This window comes from Mauremys mutica, chromosome 8 (assembly GCF_020497125.1).
Source record: "Mauremys mutica isolate MM-2020 ecotype Southern chromosome 8, ASM2049712v1, whole genome shotgun sequence".
Classification (NCBI taxonomy): Eukaryota; Metazoa; Chordata; order Testudines; family Geoemydidae; genus Mauremys; species Mauremys mutica.
The window spans coordinates 103886574-103906110 of record NC_059079.1 but is presented as its reverse complement, the minus strand read 5'-3'; the positions used below and the strand labels follow the sequence as shown (position 1 = coordinate 103906110).

At 44.8% G+C, this 19537-nt stretch overlaps 1 protein-coding gene across 2 annotated transcripts in view; it reads left to right on the top strand.

Annotated features, from left to right (window-relative positions):
• The first annotated feature begins 1179 nt into the window (after positions 1-1179).
• TBC1D9B (TBC1 domain family member 9B) overlaps positions 1180-19537 on the top strand; it is a 45846-nt gene continuing 27488 nt past the window's right edge. The window contains exons 1-6 of one of the 2 annotated variants that reach the window (XM_045027653.1): positions 1180-1339; positions 6589-6699; positions 11187-11305; positions 13680-13908; positions 16575-16833; positions 17700-17907. In XM_045027653.1, coding sequence (XP_044883588.1) covers positions 1222-1339; positions 6589-6699; positions 11187-11305; positions 13680-13908; positions 16575-16833; positions 17700-17907 — 1044 coding nt within the window. In that variant the 5' untranslated portion in view covers positions 1180-1221. Of the gene's footprint in view, positions 1340-6588; positions 6700-7641; positions 7733-11186; positions 11306-13679; positions 13909-16574; positions 16834-17699; positions 17908-19537 lie in introns of those variants that run through there. The other variant, XM_045027654.1, reaches the window with a different exon arrangement.

The following is a 19537-nucleotide window of genomic DNA, read 5'->3' as shown; positions in this document are numbered from 1 at the left end:
TCCAGTGGTGCCAACTCTCATGTTGTCACGAGTCTCACAATATTTGGTGTTTTGCTTGAAGCCCCAGCTCCAGGAGTTGGGATTGCAATCTCAGCTTTTGTTTCACAGCTTTTGTTTCACAGAAAGTAAGTTTTTAATCCTCATGGTTAGGGAGAAAAGCCTGAAAACATGACCTGAGTTCACCCTACAGGTTCAGGCACCAGAATGCAAATACTGTATAAAGGACCCTGATTATTTTATTAACATTAATTATTGGGGGGGCGGTAAATAATAATATTTGAGTGCTTAGGCAACATTAAGCAGGGGAGGAAGGAGGGAGTTTAGGAGCTGGAGGCTGCGGAGGGGACTCCCTATTCTTGGGGGGTGGAGCTGGCACAACCATGGTGACCTCTGTTGTGGCACGGGCAGAAGGGCTATTCCCCTATAAGGGGATGGAGGCAGGAGGGGGCAATCTCTGTGTGGCACGCTGGAGCCTATTCCTCTGGGGGTGATCTCTGTCTTGGCATTAGGGACAGGGGCCATTCCCCCCAAGGGGTGGGAGGATGGTGTCTGTGTCACAGGGCGGAAGGGCTGTTCCCTGCAGGAGAGTCTCTGTGGCAATGGGGTGGGGGTCTGTTTCCTGGGGGTGGGGAAGGGTCTCTGCGGCACGGGGGTCCGTTCCCCGGGGGGTCTCTGTGGCATGGGGGGTCCGTTCCCTGGGGTGGGGGCTTTCTGCAGCACCGGGGGGGGGATCTGTTCCCCGAGGTTGAGGGTTTCTGCAGAACCGGGGGGGTCTGTTCCCCGGGGTTGGGGGTCTCTGCGGCACGGGGGGGTCCGATCCTCGGGGGGATCTCTGCGGCACGGGGGTCCGTTCCGGGGGCGGGTCTCTGCGGCACGGGGGGGGTCCGTTCCTCGGGGGCGGGGGCGGGTCTCTGCGGCACGGGGGGGGGGTCCGTTCCTCGGGCGGGGGAGCTGTTCCCCGGGGCTGAGGGATGGAGGCGGCCCTGAGGGGGACAACTCCCTTCCCGTCCCCCGGCGGAGACGCGGTGGCGGCCGCTGCCGTGAGCCGGCCGGGCCGCCAGAGGGCGCCGCCCCCTCGGTTGCCCGGGCTGAGCTGAGTCGGCTCGGGCCGCGCGCGCGGCCCCCGTGACTCGCCCGCGCGCTGCCCGGCCCGGCCCGGCCCAGCCCGCTCCCCCTGCCCGAAGCCGGCGGCCTGGCCCAGCGCGGAGCGGAGCCGGCGCCATGTGGCTGGGCCCCGAGGAGGTGCTGCTGGCCAACGCGCTCTGGGTTACCGAGCGCGCCAACCCCTTCTTCCTGCTGCAGCGGCGGCGGGGCCACGGCAAGGGCGGCGGCCTGACGGGTGAGGGGCCGGCCGGGGCCGGGGCCGGGACCGGGACCGAGGCCGGGGCGGCCCTAGGGTTGCTTGTAGCTGAGGGGGCGGGGCGGGAGCCGGGCCCGGGCCTGGCCTGACAGGTGAAGGGAACCCAGGGCGCCCCAGACGGGGGGAGGGTCCCCATGGGGCGGGGTCCCGCTGCCTTATTGGTGGCCATAAGCATCCCAGGTCTGGCTCCCCTCGCGTGCAAGGTGCGTGGGTTTGGTGAGCGACAAGGCTGACGTGCAAATAGTGACATGACCTGAGCTCGGCAGTGATCCCCAGTGTGCATTTAGGGGCTGTTCCCCGTCCCCAGTTAGGTAGGGCAGGTAGGCCAAGGTGCATGGATAGCTTGTTACATTTCTAAACGGGCCCCTTCCTGCATTCTCTTTTGCTGCCCTGCCTCACGCTTGGGAGACCTGACCTTAGACCTCAGTCCGTCCCCTGCTTTGCTGCACATTGGGCGACCCACATTTCCCATCCTTGCCTGTCAACTGCCCTTCTCTCCAAATTTTCCCATTTCATGTTGAGGTACTTGATGTCGTTCAGAACTGTTCGTTTCCATGTTATTCGCCATCTTCCTCTCTTTCTTCTTGCATTTTCTGGCTTCCATTCAAGGGTGGTATTTGGTAAGCGCGCTTTTTCCATGCTCAGTATATGTCCCAGCCACTGATGTCTTCTTTTGTAGATTGTTTGAGAGGGTACCTTGTTCAGTAATTTTTCCGACTTCTTCATTTGACTTCTTATGCCTATATGTTATTCACAATATTCTTCTCAGACATTTGTGATGAAATGCATCCAGCTTTTGTATATCTTTTTGGTAAGTTGTGATGGCGATAACGCTTGGGAGAAGATCCCTGTAAAGATCTGCCAAGCCATTTCATTGCCCTTCTTCCTCCTTAAAACTCTCCTTTGCACTAACCCCTACAAAAATCATGATAAAGGTTATGCCACTGGTTTGCTGTGACCCCTGCCAGTCATGCTGACCAATATTGTCTCATTGTTTCCTTGTGCTGCTCTGTCTGTATCCACGCATTGTCTCTTATACTTGGATTAGAAGCTCTCTGGGGCAGGGACCATCCTTTTGTTTTGTTTGTACACGGCCTTAGTGCAATGGGGTCATGACTGGGGCTTCTAGACGCTACCACAATATAAATAATAATAGAAGTAGATGGAATTTTTTTTCTGTATGGGAAACGGTAGTTATTTGTATGATATTCATATAGTCTTGACTTGCTAAAGTATCTTCCTTTTTGTGGATTTGTATGATTGGCAACCTTTGTATGAGTATGAGAAAGGTATTATAGTTTTAATGTGCACGTATGAGAGAGTGTTTTGTGATGGATGCAGTTGGGTTAGACTTTATAATTATGAATATTTTGTTACAGTGGCAAAATTGAAGTTGTTTGCTGGTCAGTGAGAATTATTCACTTTATTTGTGTGTGGCAGATTTAGGTATAAAACGTAGTGAGGGAAGTGATCATAAAGGGTTTAACTGATCAGAAACCAGTGTTTGCAATCACTTTCAAAACATCTCTCAGTAGAATACATACAACTTTCATTATGTGAAATGCAGAATTAGTTATGTAAATATTGCAAAATGTATAGGTCACATTTAAGCTAGTTTGTGAAATGTACAGTATAGTCAGTTTTTATATGTCAACACTTGTTAATCAAATGTACTCAATATAAGATGATGTAATATTTACATACATTGCTGTAGTTGTGCATTTTTCCACAATTTTTAAAGGCAAGGGGTTTTTATTCTGTTTATGTAGTGTATATCAGTTATTTGAAGAATCTTAATTATAATTTTTTTTATGCTGGAATTTCCTGTTTTCAAAAAGAAGGTATAAGAAGAGATGATTCTCTGGTGCTGTGGATCTCCTGAAAGTTTTAACATTTACATTAGAGAAATTAAGTGACTGAACCTACAAGCCAATTTGGTTCCAGTGCAAACTTTTTTTTAACATCTAAAAAGGATAGTGGCTGTCTTTGAAGTCCTAGACCTCTAGAAGCTACCGATAGGCACTGTCCTTGTTCAGTGTGTCTTAATGTTTTGGGGGAGTAGAAGAACATAGGGTTATGACTGAGTCAGTTAAGTACTTGCACCCTTAAAAGTTTGAGCACAATAGCATTTAATGTTTTCAGTCCAATATGCCATGTGTAAATCGTACACACTTGGCACTCAATCATGGCAAGTATTTAGAGAAAGTACTCTCTTATTTTAAAAACTAATATTCTGTTAACCAATTTGTACAAATATGTGCAAAGCATCTACACCAAAATCAGGCACCCATTGTGCTAGGTACTGTATGTATGCACTGTAAGAAACTGACCATGCCCCAAAGAGCTTATAGGATAAGGCTCTAATCTTGCAGTTGATAACATGTGTGAACCTAATGTCACTTGCAGGATCAGGGCCTCAATAGATAAGACAGACAAAGGGTAGGAGAAGGGAAGTATTGTTATCTACATTTTACAGATGGGGAACTGAGACAAGAGATTAAACAAGGAGGAGTCCTTGTGGCACCTTAGAAACTAACAAATTTATTTGGACATAAGCTTTCGTGGGCTAAAACCCACTTCAGCAGATGCACAGAGTGAAAAATACAGTAAGCAGTATATATATGAAAAGATGGGAGTTGTTTTACCAAGTGGGGGGTCAGTGCTAACGAGGCCAATTCAGTTAAGGTGGAAGTGGCCTATTCTCAACAGTTGATTACTTTTGTAGTGCTAACAAGGCCAGTGCAATCAAAGGTGGACATCACCCATTTCCTACAGTTGACAAGAAGGTGTGAGTATCAGCAGAGGGAAAATTACTTTTTGTAGTAATCCATCCACTCCCAATACATGCACTGCCATGTACATTGGCCAAACCAGCCAAAGTCTCTACGCAAAAAGAATAAATGGACACACATCAGACATCAAGAATTGTAACATTCAAAAACCAGTAGGAGAGCACTTCAATCTCCCTGGACATGCAATAACAGACTTAAAAGTGGCAATTCTTCAACAAAAAAACTTCAAAAACAGACTTCAATGAGAAACTACAGAACTGGAATTAATTTGCAAACTGGACACCATCAAATTAGGCCTGAATAAAGACTGAAAGTGGATGGGTCATTACAAAAAGTAATTTTTCCTCTGCTGATATTCACATCTTCTTGTCAACTGTTGGAAATGGGTGATGTCCACCTTGATTCCATTGGCCTCGTTAGCACTACAAATTTGTATCTAACGATCAGCAGATTAAAAAATTACCCAAAACAATTTCCATTAACTGTGTTTTCAAATATAGAGCTTGCAGGCTCTAATTTAGAATTTGTGTTTAAATGATCCTTCTCTCTAGTTTTTTGGGGTTTTTTTTATATTTCTTTCTGTACTCTTGTAGTACACCTCTACATCGATATAATACTGTCCTCGAGAGCCAAAAAATCTTACCACGTTATAGGTGAAACCATGTTATATTGAACTTGATTTGATCCGCCGGAGCACGCAGCCCCGCCCCCCCGGAGCGCTGCTTTACCGCGTTATATCCAAATTCGTGTTATATCAGGTGGCATTATAATGGGGTAGAGGTGTATATATTGCTTGGGAGACTGACAGCTATCAAAAATGAATAGTATAAAAATACAAACTCTGAAGCTTCTTGTACCGGTTATATGTAATAGAATAAGTGATAAACCAGCTTAGTGATATTTAGTAGCATTGAAGGAGATAAAATTTAACCATTATCCAATCTTTTGAATCAGTATCAAAGTTCTCAGAGTTTCAATTTATCCTCTTCAGTCATTTTCAAAAAAAATGATTTGCTGATTTTTATATCCCAGAAGATAAATGTTTTGGCTTGAAATTTCACTCTGAAGTTAGGAGGAAATGAAAATTCCATAAAATCTCTTTTGATCAGCATAAAGTCACCAATTCAGGAAAGCATCCATATTCAGGACAACACTGCAGCAAGAACTTAACTTTAAACATGTGCTTAAGTGTTCTAAATAGTGATGGAAACTAAGCATGTGCTTATGTGCTTTTTTGAATTGTGGCAAAGTCCTTCCACATCCTTTGGGTGGGAGTTTGTAAGTCAAGAAAAGGAAGTTTTCTTTTGCCTTGCAGCCTGAGGATTCATTCTTTCTTTGTGATAGGAGAGAGGGAAGTTGTTAGGCTTCTGATCCCTCTGTAACCTGCAAGGGAATTCTGTAACATCTTCTGATAGAAAGAGGATTACCCTTAACATTTAGATTTAGCATCAGTTAAACAACCAAACCACAAAAACAAACAGGTTTCATTTCCCCCCTTTCTGGCTGCTATCCCCAGTATTATCAATATTTAGTTCCAAAAGTACTTTCCTTATTTTAGTACAGTTTCATACTGTTCAGACCAAAGACTTCTCTGCTTGTGGCTCTGACCCCACTCCCATCTAAATTGCTAATTTAAGAAGTGATTAAATCAAATTTGCCTTCTAGAAATGTCACAGAGCTGCGAACATCAGCTTTTGCTAGTATTTGCTCAGATATTTCTCTCTATTTGGTTCTGCTCTGGTTGAGGGTATCATTTTACCTGCTCTTTGCAAAGGTGGCACTGAAAGCTGTGGCCTACAAAAATCCTCTGCTGTATTATTTTTGGATTTTGTCATAGTTAAAATCTCTCCTGATTTTATAAGAATATGAAATCTATAGGGTCTATAACTTTCGGTTCTTTTAATAATGTTTTAGGTACATCAATGAAAACTCCCCGGAACTACCCAAAAGCATTATCTGTCTTGGGAACTGGTCTCTACCCCTAAAAACTTTATTTATATTTTTCAAAGAAGGCTTATGGTTTGAGTGCTTGCCATTTGAAAAGTATTTATCTTAGACTTGAATATCTCCAGAAAAACTCTTTCCTGTGTGTTCATTACAAACACTTGCATAGGAACATCTCCTTCCAAAGAAAGTTTAAAGGGAGAGTGTCACCTTGAGGCTTATAATGGACATCTGATTGCAGCATTAACAATGAAGTTATTAACAGTGAGCTGTAGCTATTCAGTACAGATAGTTTGTTTGCTCCTATGACTGGATGTTCACCACACCCTCTTCCAAAGTTCCAAGACTGAGACACCATTGCTCACCTGTCCCCTAGGAATGCCAAGGGGCCATGCATATTGCTTCCACCATCCATTTGAGGCTACATTTCTCCTTATCCCAACTCTCTTATCAATGGCTCACTTTGTTTATCTCAAATCTTTTGTTTTCTAGGTCTGCTTGTGGGAACCCTCGATGTGGTTTTGGATTCCAGTGCTAGAGTCGCCCCTTACCGGATCCTGCACCAGACTCAGGACTCGCAAATCTATTGGGCAGTGGCATGTGGTAGGTACTACTGTGATTACTGGCAGGTGGCTATATATATATTATTGCACCATTCAAACGGTCAGTTACACTAAGGCTGAATGTTACAACTCTCACAGGAGTTATGGATTTTTAATGTGTCCACAACTTTTTTGTGATGATAATAGGTGAACCAATTTAATTAAGAACCTTGACAGCTCTTAAATCAAACTTCCAAGCAATATGGGTTGCTAAAACTGTCTGAGCTCCAAAATCTGAGGTCCAGTGAACTCTCAGCAAGAGCTTTAAATTCTGCAGGGGTTGTGCGGATTCTCCCCCCTCTGAGGTGTGCGTGTATGTATGCAGGAGCAATAATTTGGAGAATTTAACTGGGTTTACTAAGGACTCCTGTGGCAGAGCAACTACTGTGCTCTGATATACTCATTAGTAGCAAAGCACAAAATGGGAACATGTACAAAAATGTGAAAATGAAGGTTATTCAGGGTGCTGATCAATACCCATGATTATCTCTTTACTATATTGTCATGGCTTAGTCCTTTCCAGCCTAATTACTGCGTGATTTTTCCTTTAACAAAATGTAATGAGAACTCCAGCCCCACATATCTTTTGCATCCCTTGTATTTGTAAAGCACCATTGCTGTACTGGAATCTTAGCATTCCTTACTGCACAAGGCCAGGTGTGAGTTGGGTAATATGCCCTTTTAATATCTGATAGAGAAGTTTGGTCACTGGGAGGATTTCGGTCCTACTCACTAATGAGGAGAAAATTGTATTCAATTCAACCTTATGGGTCAGAGTGACCAGTGTATGATGGGAAATCTTTGCTGAAGGGAGGTAAAATGTGAGCCTAAAAATAATCTCCCTCTGATCCCACAAATATCAGTTTCTGCCCCTGTTCCCCTCCTTCCTCCAGATGGCCACGCAGTCTCTCCTGTAGAGCTGCTTAAAGCCTACAGGAGAGGAGAAGCTTAGAACTGCTGCGTTCCTCCACAGAAACCCATCAACTCCCATTTGTGGGGAAGAAGACACAGGAAGAAAGCAGGAAAGCAGAATGGTGGGTGAGAAACTCAGAGCAGAAGGAAGCAGCATTTTTATGGATGTACATGATGCAAATTGGGATTTATATAGCAATGTGACAACAGTAAATGGTGCAACTAGCCTCAGAATCTCATTATGCATGGAGCCCTGCACCTAAGGAAGAATGTAAAGTGCATGGGCAACAACATTAGTATCACGCTGTCAGGGGTGCCTAACCACTGTGAGTGACTATCTCAGGGCAGACTGTCAGAAAACAAGGGCAGACACACCAACCCTGGTGGTATGTTCTAGAATTAGATTTCACCAAGCTAAAAAATGTGAACTCCTGGATCATTGTAGCAGTCTTACAGAGGAGTCACAGTGAGTCCCCTTAGCCTCTCCAGCCTATCTTGCATGCAGGCAAACTGAACTTTGTGATAAAAGGTTATTAAAACCAAAAATCACACCACATCGGGTTTCTCCTAGTCCCAAAGTCACTTACCCTCAGATCAATTGATAGTCTGGATCTTACACCAGAGACAACACTGGCAGCCAATTCCTTAGAAAACTAACTAAAGGTTTATTGGCTAAGAAAAGGAATTAGAGTTATTGAGAGCTTAAAGCAGGTAAACCATAGTTTGTAACTCCAAATGGTGGCAGTGATGTAATAGACTGCCAGTTTCCCAAAAGTCGTTTCCAGGGCTACCCAGAATAATTCTGGGGATCTCAGTCTTCTCGTTCAGTTATTCTGCCCTGTTCTGCCTAAATATATACTAATCCATTTAACTCCTTTGATATTCACACACAAGTGAATTGGCCTATGGCTCTGGCCTGAGGTGGTCTGTCAGGGTCAAAATTAGCTTCTTAGTTAACTACTTTAATCCTTGAATTATGTCTAAGGCAGTGTTTCCCAAACTTGGGATGCCGCTTGTGTAGGGAAAGCCTCTGGTTGGCCGGGCCAGTTTGTGTACCTGCCGCGTCTGCAGGTCCGGCCATTCATGGCTCCCGCTGGCCGCGGTTCGCTGCTCCAGGCCAATGGGATGTGCTGGAAGTGGCGACCAGTATGTCCCTCGGCCCACACACTTCCAGCAGCTCCCATTGGCCTGGAGCAGTGAACCGCAGCCAGTGGGAGCCACGATCGGCCGAACCTGCAGACGCGGCGGGTAAACAAACCGGCCCGGCCCGCCACGGGCTTTCCCTACACAAGCGGCATCCCAAGTTCGGGAAACACTGCTCTAAGGAATGCAGTTTTGTGCACTAAAAGGAAATATATAGCAAGGATTTGGTTGCTTATAAAATTATTAAAATATATACTTTAGAGAGAACACTTATCTTTATTTACTGGGTTTTTATATTGATGTAAGAAAAAAGAATGAACAAAATTACAAAATGTTATTACATATGTATATTGAAGGTTGTAAAAATAGTATGTATAAGGTGCTCCAGTTGAGATTGAAATACCATGTGATTGTGCGTTTACAGCTTGTGTTATATGGTATAAGTATGAGTGGATAGAGTTATAGTTGCATATGCAGCCTCAACTTTTGTCCTTCTTGACTATTGAGTGATTAACTGTAAAGTCCTAACATTCTTGTAACATAGTGGTACGTATGGAACAATAATACTCTGCATGACTCTAGTGTCTTTCATAGAAAGATCTCAAACAATAATTAAGGGAAAAAAACAGAATTCCAGATTCATTCCCATGCTGTAAAACACTATGCTTCCTCCAAGTCCAAAGCACCAAGCAGATACTTAGGTGCCTTTAGAATAAGTCATTTAAGATTATCTGATCCTTGTAGTTTGAAAACATGTATCAATGGCTAAAGTTAGGCTACAGGTAAACTACGTCTTTCTTCCTGACTTTGAGTATATTTGTCTATACTCCATTGACCTAGTGAAGACACAATTCATGGTCCCCTGAGGCAGAAATATTTATTGCTGATTCTAGTTTCTGGTTTCAGATCTTGGGGTTATTTTGGTTTGTGTAACCACAGACGAGCTGGGGTAGTTTCATTGTTAGGTGTCAACTATAGACCTTTCAGCTGTGACTCATTTGTTGCCGAGGTTGCCTCTTAACAAGGCAAGAAATAAACCTTGTGTAGAGTAAGAGCTTCAAGGAGCTTTGTATCTTCCCTTGTCTCCCCTTCTCCTCCTTTCTTTCATCAGTCCTGGTGCAGGGGCTTCTATGCCTGCATAGAAATTGCTTGGTAGGATGGATGCCGTGTCATTAAAGCAATTGAAATGTTCACCTACACATTTTTAGGAAGCCCATTTCTATACTGTTTTCAATTGGGAGTGAGTCCTGTACATAGTTGAAGTAGGATTTTAGAACTTACTGGAATTTAATTGAGGAGGAAGTTTACAACATTTTAGACTTAAACATAAATGGATTCATCTTTCAGTTGCGTTTCATTATATTTCTTACTTTATCTGCTAACTACCAAAGTTCTTAGTTTTTCGGTAAAGGTTTTCGTCTATCTTCTGTGCTTTCATACTGCTCTGAAGTTATAACAATGAATATCTGATATAACCATTTCCATTACTCCATGGTTCTGACTTGAATGCAAAGTTGAGCCTGGGTGGAAAGGGAGAAATCTCTTACTAAAATGTAAATTTCTGAAATAAATAGCTAAAGGAACAAAACCACAGGCCAGCAACCCTTTCTGTAGAAATGTCCCCTCCTCCTAATTTGCTCCAGCATGAAAGGGGATTTTAAGACTTGAAACTTGCTGATGTAGTATTAAAGTGATTGACAAGTAAGCTTCTTTTGAAAGAGAGAAATTGTGCCAAACGTCCCAAATAAACAGCACAGCAGCATTTCAAATGTGAATGTTTCACGTTTGCCTTGTTTGTTTATTTCAGGTCCATCTGCTCTCTCCTGGCAGTCATGCACAGTATTGGAGAATAGCCTCAAACTGCAGGGATCCAGCAAGTCCTGTTTTTCTGAAATTAGTTTGTAGAAAGTTTTCCTAATATTCTATGGGGTGTAAAATACTAATTAAGAATTAAGAAAACCTTTCCAAGATGTGTGATTAAGGGGGGAGGGATAGCACAGTGGTTTGAGCATTGGCCTGCTAAACCCAGGGTTGTGAGTTCAGTCCTTGAGGGGGCCATTTAGGGATCTGGGGTTAAAAAAAAAAAAATGTGTCTGGTGATTGGTCCTGCTTTGAGCAGGGGGTTGGACTAGATGACCTCCTGAGGCCTCTTCCAACCCTGATATTCTATGATTTGGGGAAAAATAGGACTTATTGTACACTTGCAGGCAGGCTGACCTATAGTGTGCATGGCTGTCAATAGGAGGACCTGGCAGTGTCAACAGTTTGACTTTCAATATATTATTTTTTTAAATGACTCCATAGCATGGGTGTAGTTGACTGGTTACAGGTGCCCTGCCCACTGTTTTCTGCAGTGATGCTTTTATTGATTTTCTACTGTGAACTTGCAAGAAGAATGGTGTTCTGACTATTTCCTGTTTGTCCCCCTGTTAGGCTCATCGCGTAAGGAGATCACAAAGCATTGGGAATGGCTAGAGAATAACTTGCTGCAGACTCTCTCCATCTTTGATAATGAGGACGACATCACCACTTTTGTCAAGGGCAAGATACATGTAAGGGGCACATGTTTCCCTGCAGGTCATGGGGAGGTGGTGTTGAGATTTTTCCCCTTTTGGAGGGGGAAAAAAATTTCCTATAGATATTTCCATCTTCACCCTTCTCTGGACATAGGTATGCTTCAGATCTTCATATAACTTATGCTGTTTTTATCAGTACTATGTTATTGCTGGAATAGCTCAGGATTAATACATTCTGCAGTAGAAATCATGTGAAAAGAGCAGATCTCAAAGAGCAACCTGCCTTTGAGAATTCTCCTGGTGCAATAACTCACTAAAACCTTCTTCCCGTCTGATATCATCCCAGTGAGCTGTATCTTTGGCAGAGAGAAACAAGAGGACCACATTGCACTGCTGTGACCTCCCCCATGTTTGTCACCAGATAATTTAGCCTGTAAACAATGCACTTTCCCCTGCTAGGACTTTCCAGAATCTGTCTCTGGTGTAAGGTGACTGTATCCTAATTCTCACGGTGCTCTGTTTCAAACAAACACTAGCAACTCTGCTGGTTGAGAGGTTAACTAAGAAAGAATCAGTCTGAACTGTAAGTGGGTGGGGCCTTTGATTTTTTTGGGAACACTGAGTAAGTAATCTTGCCCCCCTGGTGTGATGAGGGTAGAGTCAGCTGTTGCCCAGTTAGTAGAGACAGTGAAGGAGGTGGATGGACCAGGTCTCTGAATGCTTGACAGTTTCTCACTAGGAATATTATAGTAGTAAAGACAGCCTGAGAATGTCAGAAACAGTGCTTTTGTCTCAGCATGTTGATATAGATTATTAATTCCCTAGATGATCTGGGTGCTCATTTTCTGAGACTTACTCTTCTCTTGTGTTTTATAGCAACAGTTGAACTTGGCTGATGTACCTTCACTGTCAGTCCCTAGATCCAAATGACCATGGGTTGCTGGCATTTTTGGTGAAGGGCCTTTAACTCTGGATTTTGCTATCCTGGTAGTGCCCAAAGCTAAGCTTTGGAAGCGGTGCAAAGCTCCCCTGACATATTTCAGCCTTTGCCTGAAGTCTAGGGTGGAATATGTTATCCATACTTTGGTTTGGTAGATGGAGGCATAGTTGTAGGTGCAGCCATAGATACAGTTGTGTCCACACTTCTAAAAATTGAAAATCAAGCTGTTTATAAACTAGACTGTAGATTTGAGAATGATGCTAAGAGCTAATGTGATGATCCATCCTCTAGAGAGATGGAGGTGATAAGAGCAAGAAATAACTAAAGTGGGCAGCTTGGAAACAGTAGCACTACCCACGCAGTGGCTCTGCCATCAAGGCTGCTGGCTCTAACAGAGAAGGGCATCTGTGCTTGCTGAAAAGGACACTCTATGCACTGATAAGCTAAGAAACTGATCTATTTTTAAAGGCCTCCTAGCCTTAAAATAGATCTGTGAATGTTCCAAAAAAATCCTTCTAATAGAAATATGATAATAGCACACATTTTTGAGTCACAAATTGATGTATGCTCCTGGATATTGGTAACACAGAGGCAGCTTCTTTTTCAGCGTCTTAGCTGTTGAATTTGAATTTTTTAAAGGGGGGGAATACTTGATTTTCAGGGTAGGAATTGCAAGTTGTGGACCATTGTCAAGGAGAAATCTTTATATTTTAACCTATCAAGGCTGATAGGGTCTATTTTTCTGAGGTCCTGAGGACATGCAACTCCCATTGAAGTTATGTAAGTTGTAGTTGCTTGTTGTCTCTGAAAATCAGACCCACAGTGTCACTGTAAGTCAGTGGTAGTTTTTTTAGATGGTATTGAAAGGGGAGATAAAAATCTCCATAAAGTAGGAGTGACTTGTTATTGTAATCTAGAAAACAAAACATTAAGACATCATTGTGAGTTGTGACTGTGAAAAATTGTTTTTCTTGAGTCTCCTTTGTATCTCTGTCAACTTCCTTGCCTGTTTCCCACAACTCTTGGGTTACTGGCAGTCCTTTCCTTCTGGTTAAACAGAATAGGACAGAGCTCTCTCTAGCATCCATTGGTGCTGTCTGCGGAACTCCAAGCCCTCTAGGAAGCATGCTCACTCTTCAGCAGTACGAGGAATTGACCTCAGGTCTCCTGCATGGCAGTATAGAGTGCTAACTCTGAGTTACCAGGCCAGTCAGGAGAAGATCACTGAAATGTTGTTTATGGAGGCTAGCTTTAAGTGTGTGTTCAGGCATAGGTTCACCTTTAACAGGATTCCAGGCTGTCTGATTTGTTGTTCTTATTAACCGTCTCTGTTTTGCCTTTAACCTGGATCTGGTGTGGATTCTCTTGCCATGTTCTTCCTCCCTATCTCTGAGATTGTGCTACTTTAACGCTGTAAGTGAAGGCAGCACTAATGTTTCCACTTTCTATGATCCTCTCCTCTCCCTTCAGGGCATTATTGCTGAAGAGAACAAGAATCAGCAGCCCCAGGGTGAAGAGGATCCAGGTAAATTTAAGGAGGCTGAACTCAAGATGCGGAAACAGTTTGGAATGCCTGAGGTGGAGAAGCTAGTCAATTACTATTCTTGCAGCTATTGGAAAGGGCGTGTTCCAAGGCAGGGCTGGCTGTATCTGACTGTCAATCACCTCTGTTTCTACTCCTTCCTGCTGGGCAAAGAAGGTAAGTTACCAGCTTGCTACGTGCTCTTGTCTGCCACTTCCCCCTTGATATAGTTGATCGTTGGTGTGCATGGGCGCCAACTTATATGGGCTCCTGGGGCTTTAGCCCCAGGAATATTCACAGACAGGGGCTCTGCTCCAGCAATATTTGGAGCTAGGTTTCTCCCCTGCTCTGCGCTGCCGGCAGCCCAGAGCCCTTTAAATCCCAGCCGCGGCCGGGAATCAGAGGGCTCTGGGCTGCCCGCTGCGGCGGGGAGCCCAGAGCCCTTTAAATCTCAGCCGCGGCCGGGAATCAGAGGGCTTTGGGCTACCCGCTGCAGCGGGGAGCCCAGAGCCCTTTAAATCTCAGCCGCGGCTGGGATTTAAAAGGCTCTGGGCTCCCCGCCGCAGCGGGCAGCTCAGAGCCCTCTGATTCCCGGCCGTGGCTGGGATTTAAAAGGCTCTGGGCTCCCCGTGGTTGCAGGCAGCCCAGAGCCCTCTGACTCCCAGCCGGGGCTGGGATTTAAAGGGCTCTGGGATCCCCGCGGCTGCCAGCAGCCCAGAGCCCTTTTGAATCCCAGCCCCTGGCCGCTGATTGCCCCCTCCCCAGACCCCTGCCCCAACTGCCCCCCAGGACCTCCACCCCCTATCTAAGCACCACTGGTCCTTGTTCCCCGATTACCCCCTCCCGAGACCCCTGCCCCTAACTGCCCCTTGGGACCTCAGCCCCTATCTAAGCCTCCCTTCTCCTTGTCCCCAACTGCCCCCTCCTGAGACCCCACCCAACTCCCCCCCCCCCCCGGGACCGCACCCCCTACCTGTCCCCTGATAAACCTCCTGGACTCCGATGCCTATCCAATTGCTGCCTGTCCCCTGACTGCCCCTTCGAACCTCTGCCCCATCCAACCCCCCCTGCTCCTTGTCCCATGACTGCCCCCCGGAACTCCCTACCTCTTCTCCAGCCCCCAAACCGCTTACTGTGCCACTCAGACCAGCGTATCTGGCTCCGTGCAGCTCCAGACAGTTGCTGCCATGCTCCCCCATGGAGCCCACAGCCTTCTCCCACCCCCAGCACCTGCCTTCCAGATTTGAACACCTCAAAATTCAGGAGTGCTCAAGCTCGGTTTGGGCAGCTTTTACTTCATTTCTCCCAAATCAGTTTCCCCTGCAAGGTGCCAACTGAAGGTGTTGGAGAACAGAGAGATCGGGTGGCCTCCTAATGCCTGGAAAAGATACAAAGGCCGGAGGAGGGAGTGTCAGTGCCTGTGCGGACTTCTGGGAAGTGCACGGTGTGGAAGGGGATGCTGTGATGCTTTGGAACAACTCCATACAAAGCCAGTCAGGACTCTGGGGGAGCCTCCTCTCTCGGAGCAGACTGTCTCCAGGGCAAGAAGCTTACACCTTCCTGGGTCTGACCTCGGAGCATTCAGCATGCCCTTCCACACCATGCGCTTTCTGCAGCGAGTCTGTCCAGGCGGGTCCTGGGGCAACCAGAGGGCCCTGCACCCCAACTCCGCAGTCAGATGTGACTCTCAGCCAGACAGTAAAACAGAAGGTTTATTAGATGACAGGAACACAGTTTAAACAGAGCTTGTTGGTACAGAAAACAGAACCCCTCTGTCAGGTCCATCTTGGGGGGTGGGGAGCCCAGAACCAAGTTCTGGGTCTCTCCCCGTTTCCCCAGCCAGCTCCAAACTGACACTCCCTCCTCTGGCCTGTGTCTCTTCCGGACAAGGAGGCCACCTGATCTCTTTGTCCCCAACACCTTCAGTTGGCATCTTGCAGGGGAAACTGAGGCACCCACACAGTATTCAGAGAAAATATTAAGAACATTCCCACTTCATCACAACAGGTGCAACAAAATATAATACTGTATATTGAAGTAGGCAAGTGCTGCTTCTGACTTTCCACTTTTAATTGACCCTTGTAATCTTGTGGCACTGACGCGTTGTAGCTTCATTTTATATCGGCTTACAGGGCGGGAGCGGGGGGGCACCACCATTTTGGGCCCCACCAAAAATTATACAAACCTGCCGCCTATGTTGGTGTGGGGTTTTTTGGCTGTTTTAATTTTTTTTCCCCATGGAAATCCTCTTTTAGCCCCAGCACACAGCCTTCAGGTCCCACTTTCACTTGTCATCTAGCTTTCTCATGACTTTATGGGTAGAATTCTCAAAAGCAACCAAAGTGATCTAGACGCCTGTGGCTATGTTTGCACTGCCCTGCAGTTCAGAATATGGGGGTATGAACAGTGCACATACAAATGCTGCACTGTAACTCCCCCATGTGGATGCTGCGAGCGAAAACTAAAAGGTTCCTCGTTCGCATTAATGTAGTCCTGTGTGGAGTTCTTTATTGGAGTTTTCAGATCTTGATGGCATTTGTCTCAGGAGTTACTCCGTTCTCCGTAGTTATCTGCTATGGATGAGATATGAAAACCTGAGAAGATATAATTAGGAGTATGCACTGATTCAGCAATATTCAGGCGGGATCCAGTATTGTTTCATAGACCAGTTATTCTCAGACGGTGCTTCCTTTATGGTGAAGCACTTGGGAAGAAAAAAAAAATTGCCCAACAATGGGGAAAGAAATAGCAAGTCTTGCTTGCTACTTTGTCTTCTCTCCTATTGGCTGTGTGTGTTTTGCATCACATTGTAATTGGTGGGTTTACTTTGGGTGCTTCCTTAGTGACCCTGGTAGTCCAGTGGGTGGATGTGACACAGCTGGAAAAAAACGCCACGCTACTGTTCCCTGAGTGCATTAAAGTGAGTACCAGGGATAGCGAGCTTTACTTCTCCATGTTCCTCAACATCAATGAGACCTTCAAGCTGATGGAACAGCTGGCTAATATCGCCATGCGACAGCTACTGGACAACGAGGGCTTCCTGGAGGACAAGTCCCTTCCCAAGCCTAGCAAGCCTCTAAAGAACATCTCTGCACTCAAAAGGTGTGTGTCTTTTCCAGCAGTGGAAATGGGGACAGGGGAAGGGGGGGAGCAGGAGAGTCAAAGAATAGGTGTACATTATTTGGTAATATTGATTAGCCCAAATCTTAATCAAGGCTTGATTACTTTAGGTGCTACATAATCTCTGACGTTCCCCCCTTGTAGCTATGCTCGTTTTTGTCCTGAGTACAATTCATCTATTTTTAGACAAGTTCAGTTTTCCTCGTGTGCTTGAAGGCATAGACTGAACTTTCAATGATCCCTATCTGAAAATAATCATGTAAGCAGAATTTGCTTCTATTGGAGATGACTTAATCTACGATGCCTTCTGCTTTGGTACAGTAATGCATGCCTTCCCCAAGTGCAACTATTTAGAAGCATGCTTTCAGGATCCCTATATTTCCCCCCAATCCTCTGCTTTGATCTCCTTTTATTAAAAGGTGAGAGTCTTTTAAAAAATCATAGTACGCTTCTAGCATTTTACATCTTCAAAGTACTGTACACATTTTAATAGTACCACTGTTTTGGGATGGAAGGTTGCACAGTCATTTAAATCCATCTGTTTCAACCTTGTGATGATTTCCCTCAAAGTATTTATCTAGAGAGTAAGGTATATTTTATGTTTATGAGATGCACCCGAGAGAAACCTTGTTTTATCTTTTAAGTACTTGTGCTCCAGAGAATGTGTGAGTGTTGTGGTATATCTCAGTTTGAGAAGTGAACAGTGAGAAGATGAGAGGCATTCCTGCATGCTGTGACTGGAATGAACCTTTGGTTGTGGTGTTTCCTTCTTAGGATTTTGAGGATGGAGGGTGAGGCCATTCATGCCTCCCAGTGTGGGGATTACCCTTCTCTCTTTTTTCCCCCAGAGATCTGGATGCTCGAGCCAAAAATGATTGGTACCGTGCCACCTTCCGGCTGCCCAAGGATGAACGCCTGGATGGACATACAGACTGCACCTTGTGGACTCCATTTAACAAGATGCACATCCCTGGCCAGATGTTTGTTTCCAACAATTACATCTGTTTTGCCAGCAAGGCAGAGGAGGCCTGTCACCTCATCATTCCACTCAGGGAGGTGGGAACCTGTTAGAATGAAAAGCCACTTATCCATCAGGACTGCAAGCTTTCAGTCTTTAGCTTTTGGGTGTTTTTGGTGCTTACAGGTTGTGAATCCTGACTCTTGACCACAGTAGGTTAATCCATAGGCTAAGAACATAAGAACAGCCATACTGGGTCAGACCAATAGTCCATCTAGCCTAGTATCCTGTCTTCCAACAGTGGCCAATGACAGGTGCTTCAGAGGGAATGAACAGAAAAGGTAATCATCAAGTGATCCATCCCCTGTCGCTCATTCTCAGCGTCTGGCAAACAAAGGCTAAGGACACCTCAGAGCATGGTTTTGCATCCCTGCTCATCTTGGCTCATAGCCATTGATGGACCTATCCTCCATGAATTTAACTAGTTCTTTTTTGAACCTTATTATAGTCTTGGCCTTCACAACATCCTCTGGCAAAAAGTTCCACAGGTCGACTGCGAGAGACTTGTGAAGAAATACTTCATTTTGTTTTGTTTTAAACCTGCTGCCTATAAATTTAATTTGGTGACCCCTGGTTTTTGTGTTATGAGGAGTAAATAACACTTCCTTATTTACTTTCTCCATACCAGTCATGATTTTATAGACCTCAATCATATCCCCCCTTAGTTATCTCTTTTTTCCAAGCTGAAAAGTCCCATTCTTATTAATATCTCCTCATATGGAAGCTGTTCCATAACCCTAATAATTTTTGTTGCCCTTTTCTGTACCTTTTCTAATTCCAGTTTATCTTTTTTGAGATGGGGTGACCACATCTGCACACAGTATTCAAGATGTGGGCGTACCATGGATTTAGAGAGAGGCAATATGATGTATTCTGTCTTCTTATCTATCTATCTAATGATTCCCAAACAGTTTCAAAAGAAATGGCAGTTTATTTAGGTACTGGGGGATTCTTCCGTAATGGGCAATGATTCTAGCAAAAGACTGAGATCAGTTCCTATTGAAAGAGAAATCTCTCTCCAAAACCCGAGTAACAGGGAAGGAAGCAAAGGTAGAAAACACAGAGAGACAAGTCAGACTTTCAGTGTTTAACAAAGTCTGTGGAGGAATAGCTCAGTGGTTTGAGCATTGGCCTGCTAAACCTAGGGTTTTGAGTTCAATCCTTGAGGAGGCCATTTAGGGAACGGGGTTAAAATTCTGTGTGGGGATAGGCCCTGCTTGGAGCAGGGGGGTTGGACTAGATGACCTCCTGAGGTCCCTTCCAATTCTAAGACATTGTGACTGTTGGCTTTCTGGTGCTTTGGTTTTTGTTTTCTTTTACATTTTAGATTTTGTTTTTTGTCTCCTGCTTGTAAAAGAAAGACCTCTTAGCAGCTTGAAAGTAGCATTTTCCCCTGTGCTACCTCGTCCGTTCCCATTTGGCAAACAGATTTTTTTCTTCTATTTTTAATTAAGCTGAAATGCATTTTGCTTGTGTGCCATCATTAATTAAATCTGCGCAGCTCCTTCAATAGCACTTGTTAACTACCTGTACCAGAGGGAAGGGGGAACACACAAAAAATATTTTGTTGTTCGCTCTTATGAAAATAAAAAAGCTTCCAGGGTGTCTTGCTCTGTTCTGTAGTAGTGGAGATAGGGCTACTGTTAGAGAATCAGGCACAGCTGTTTG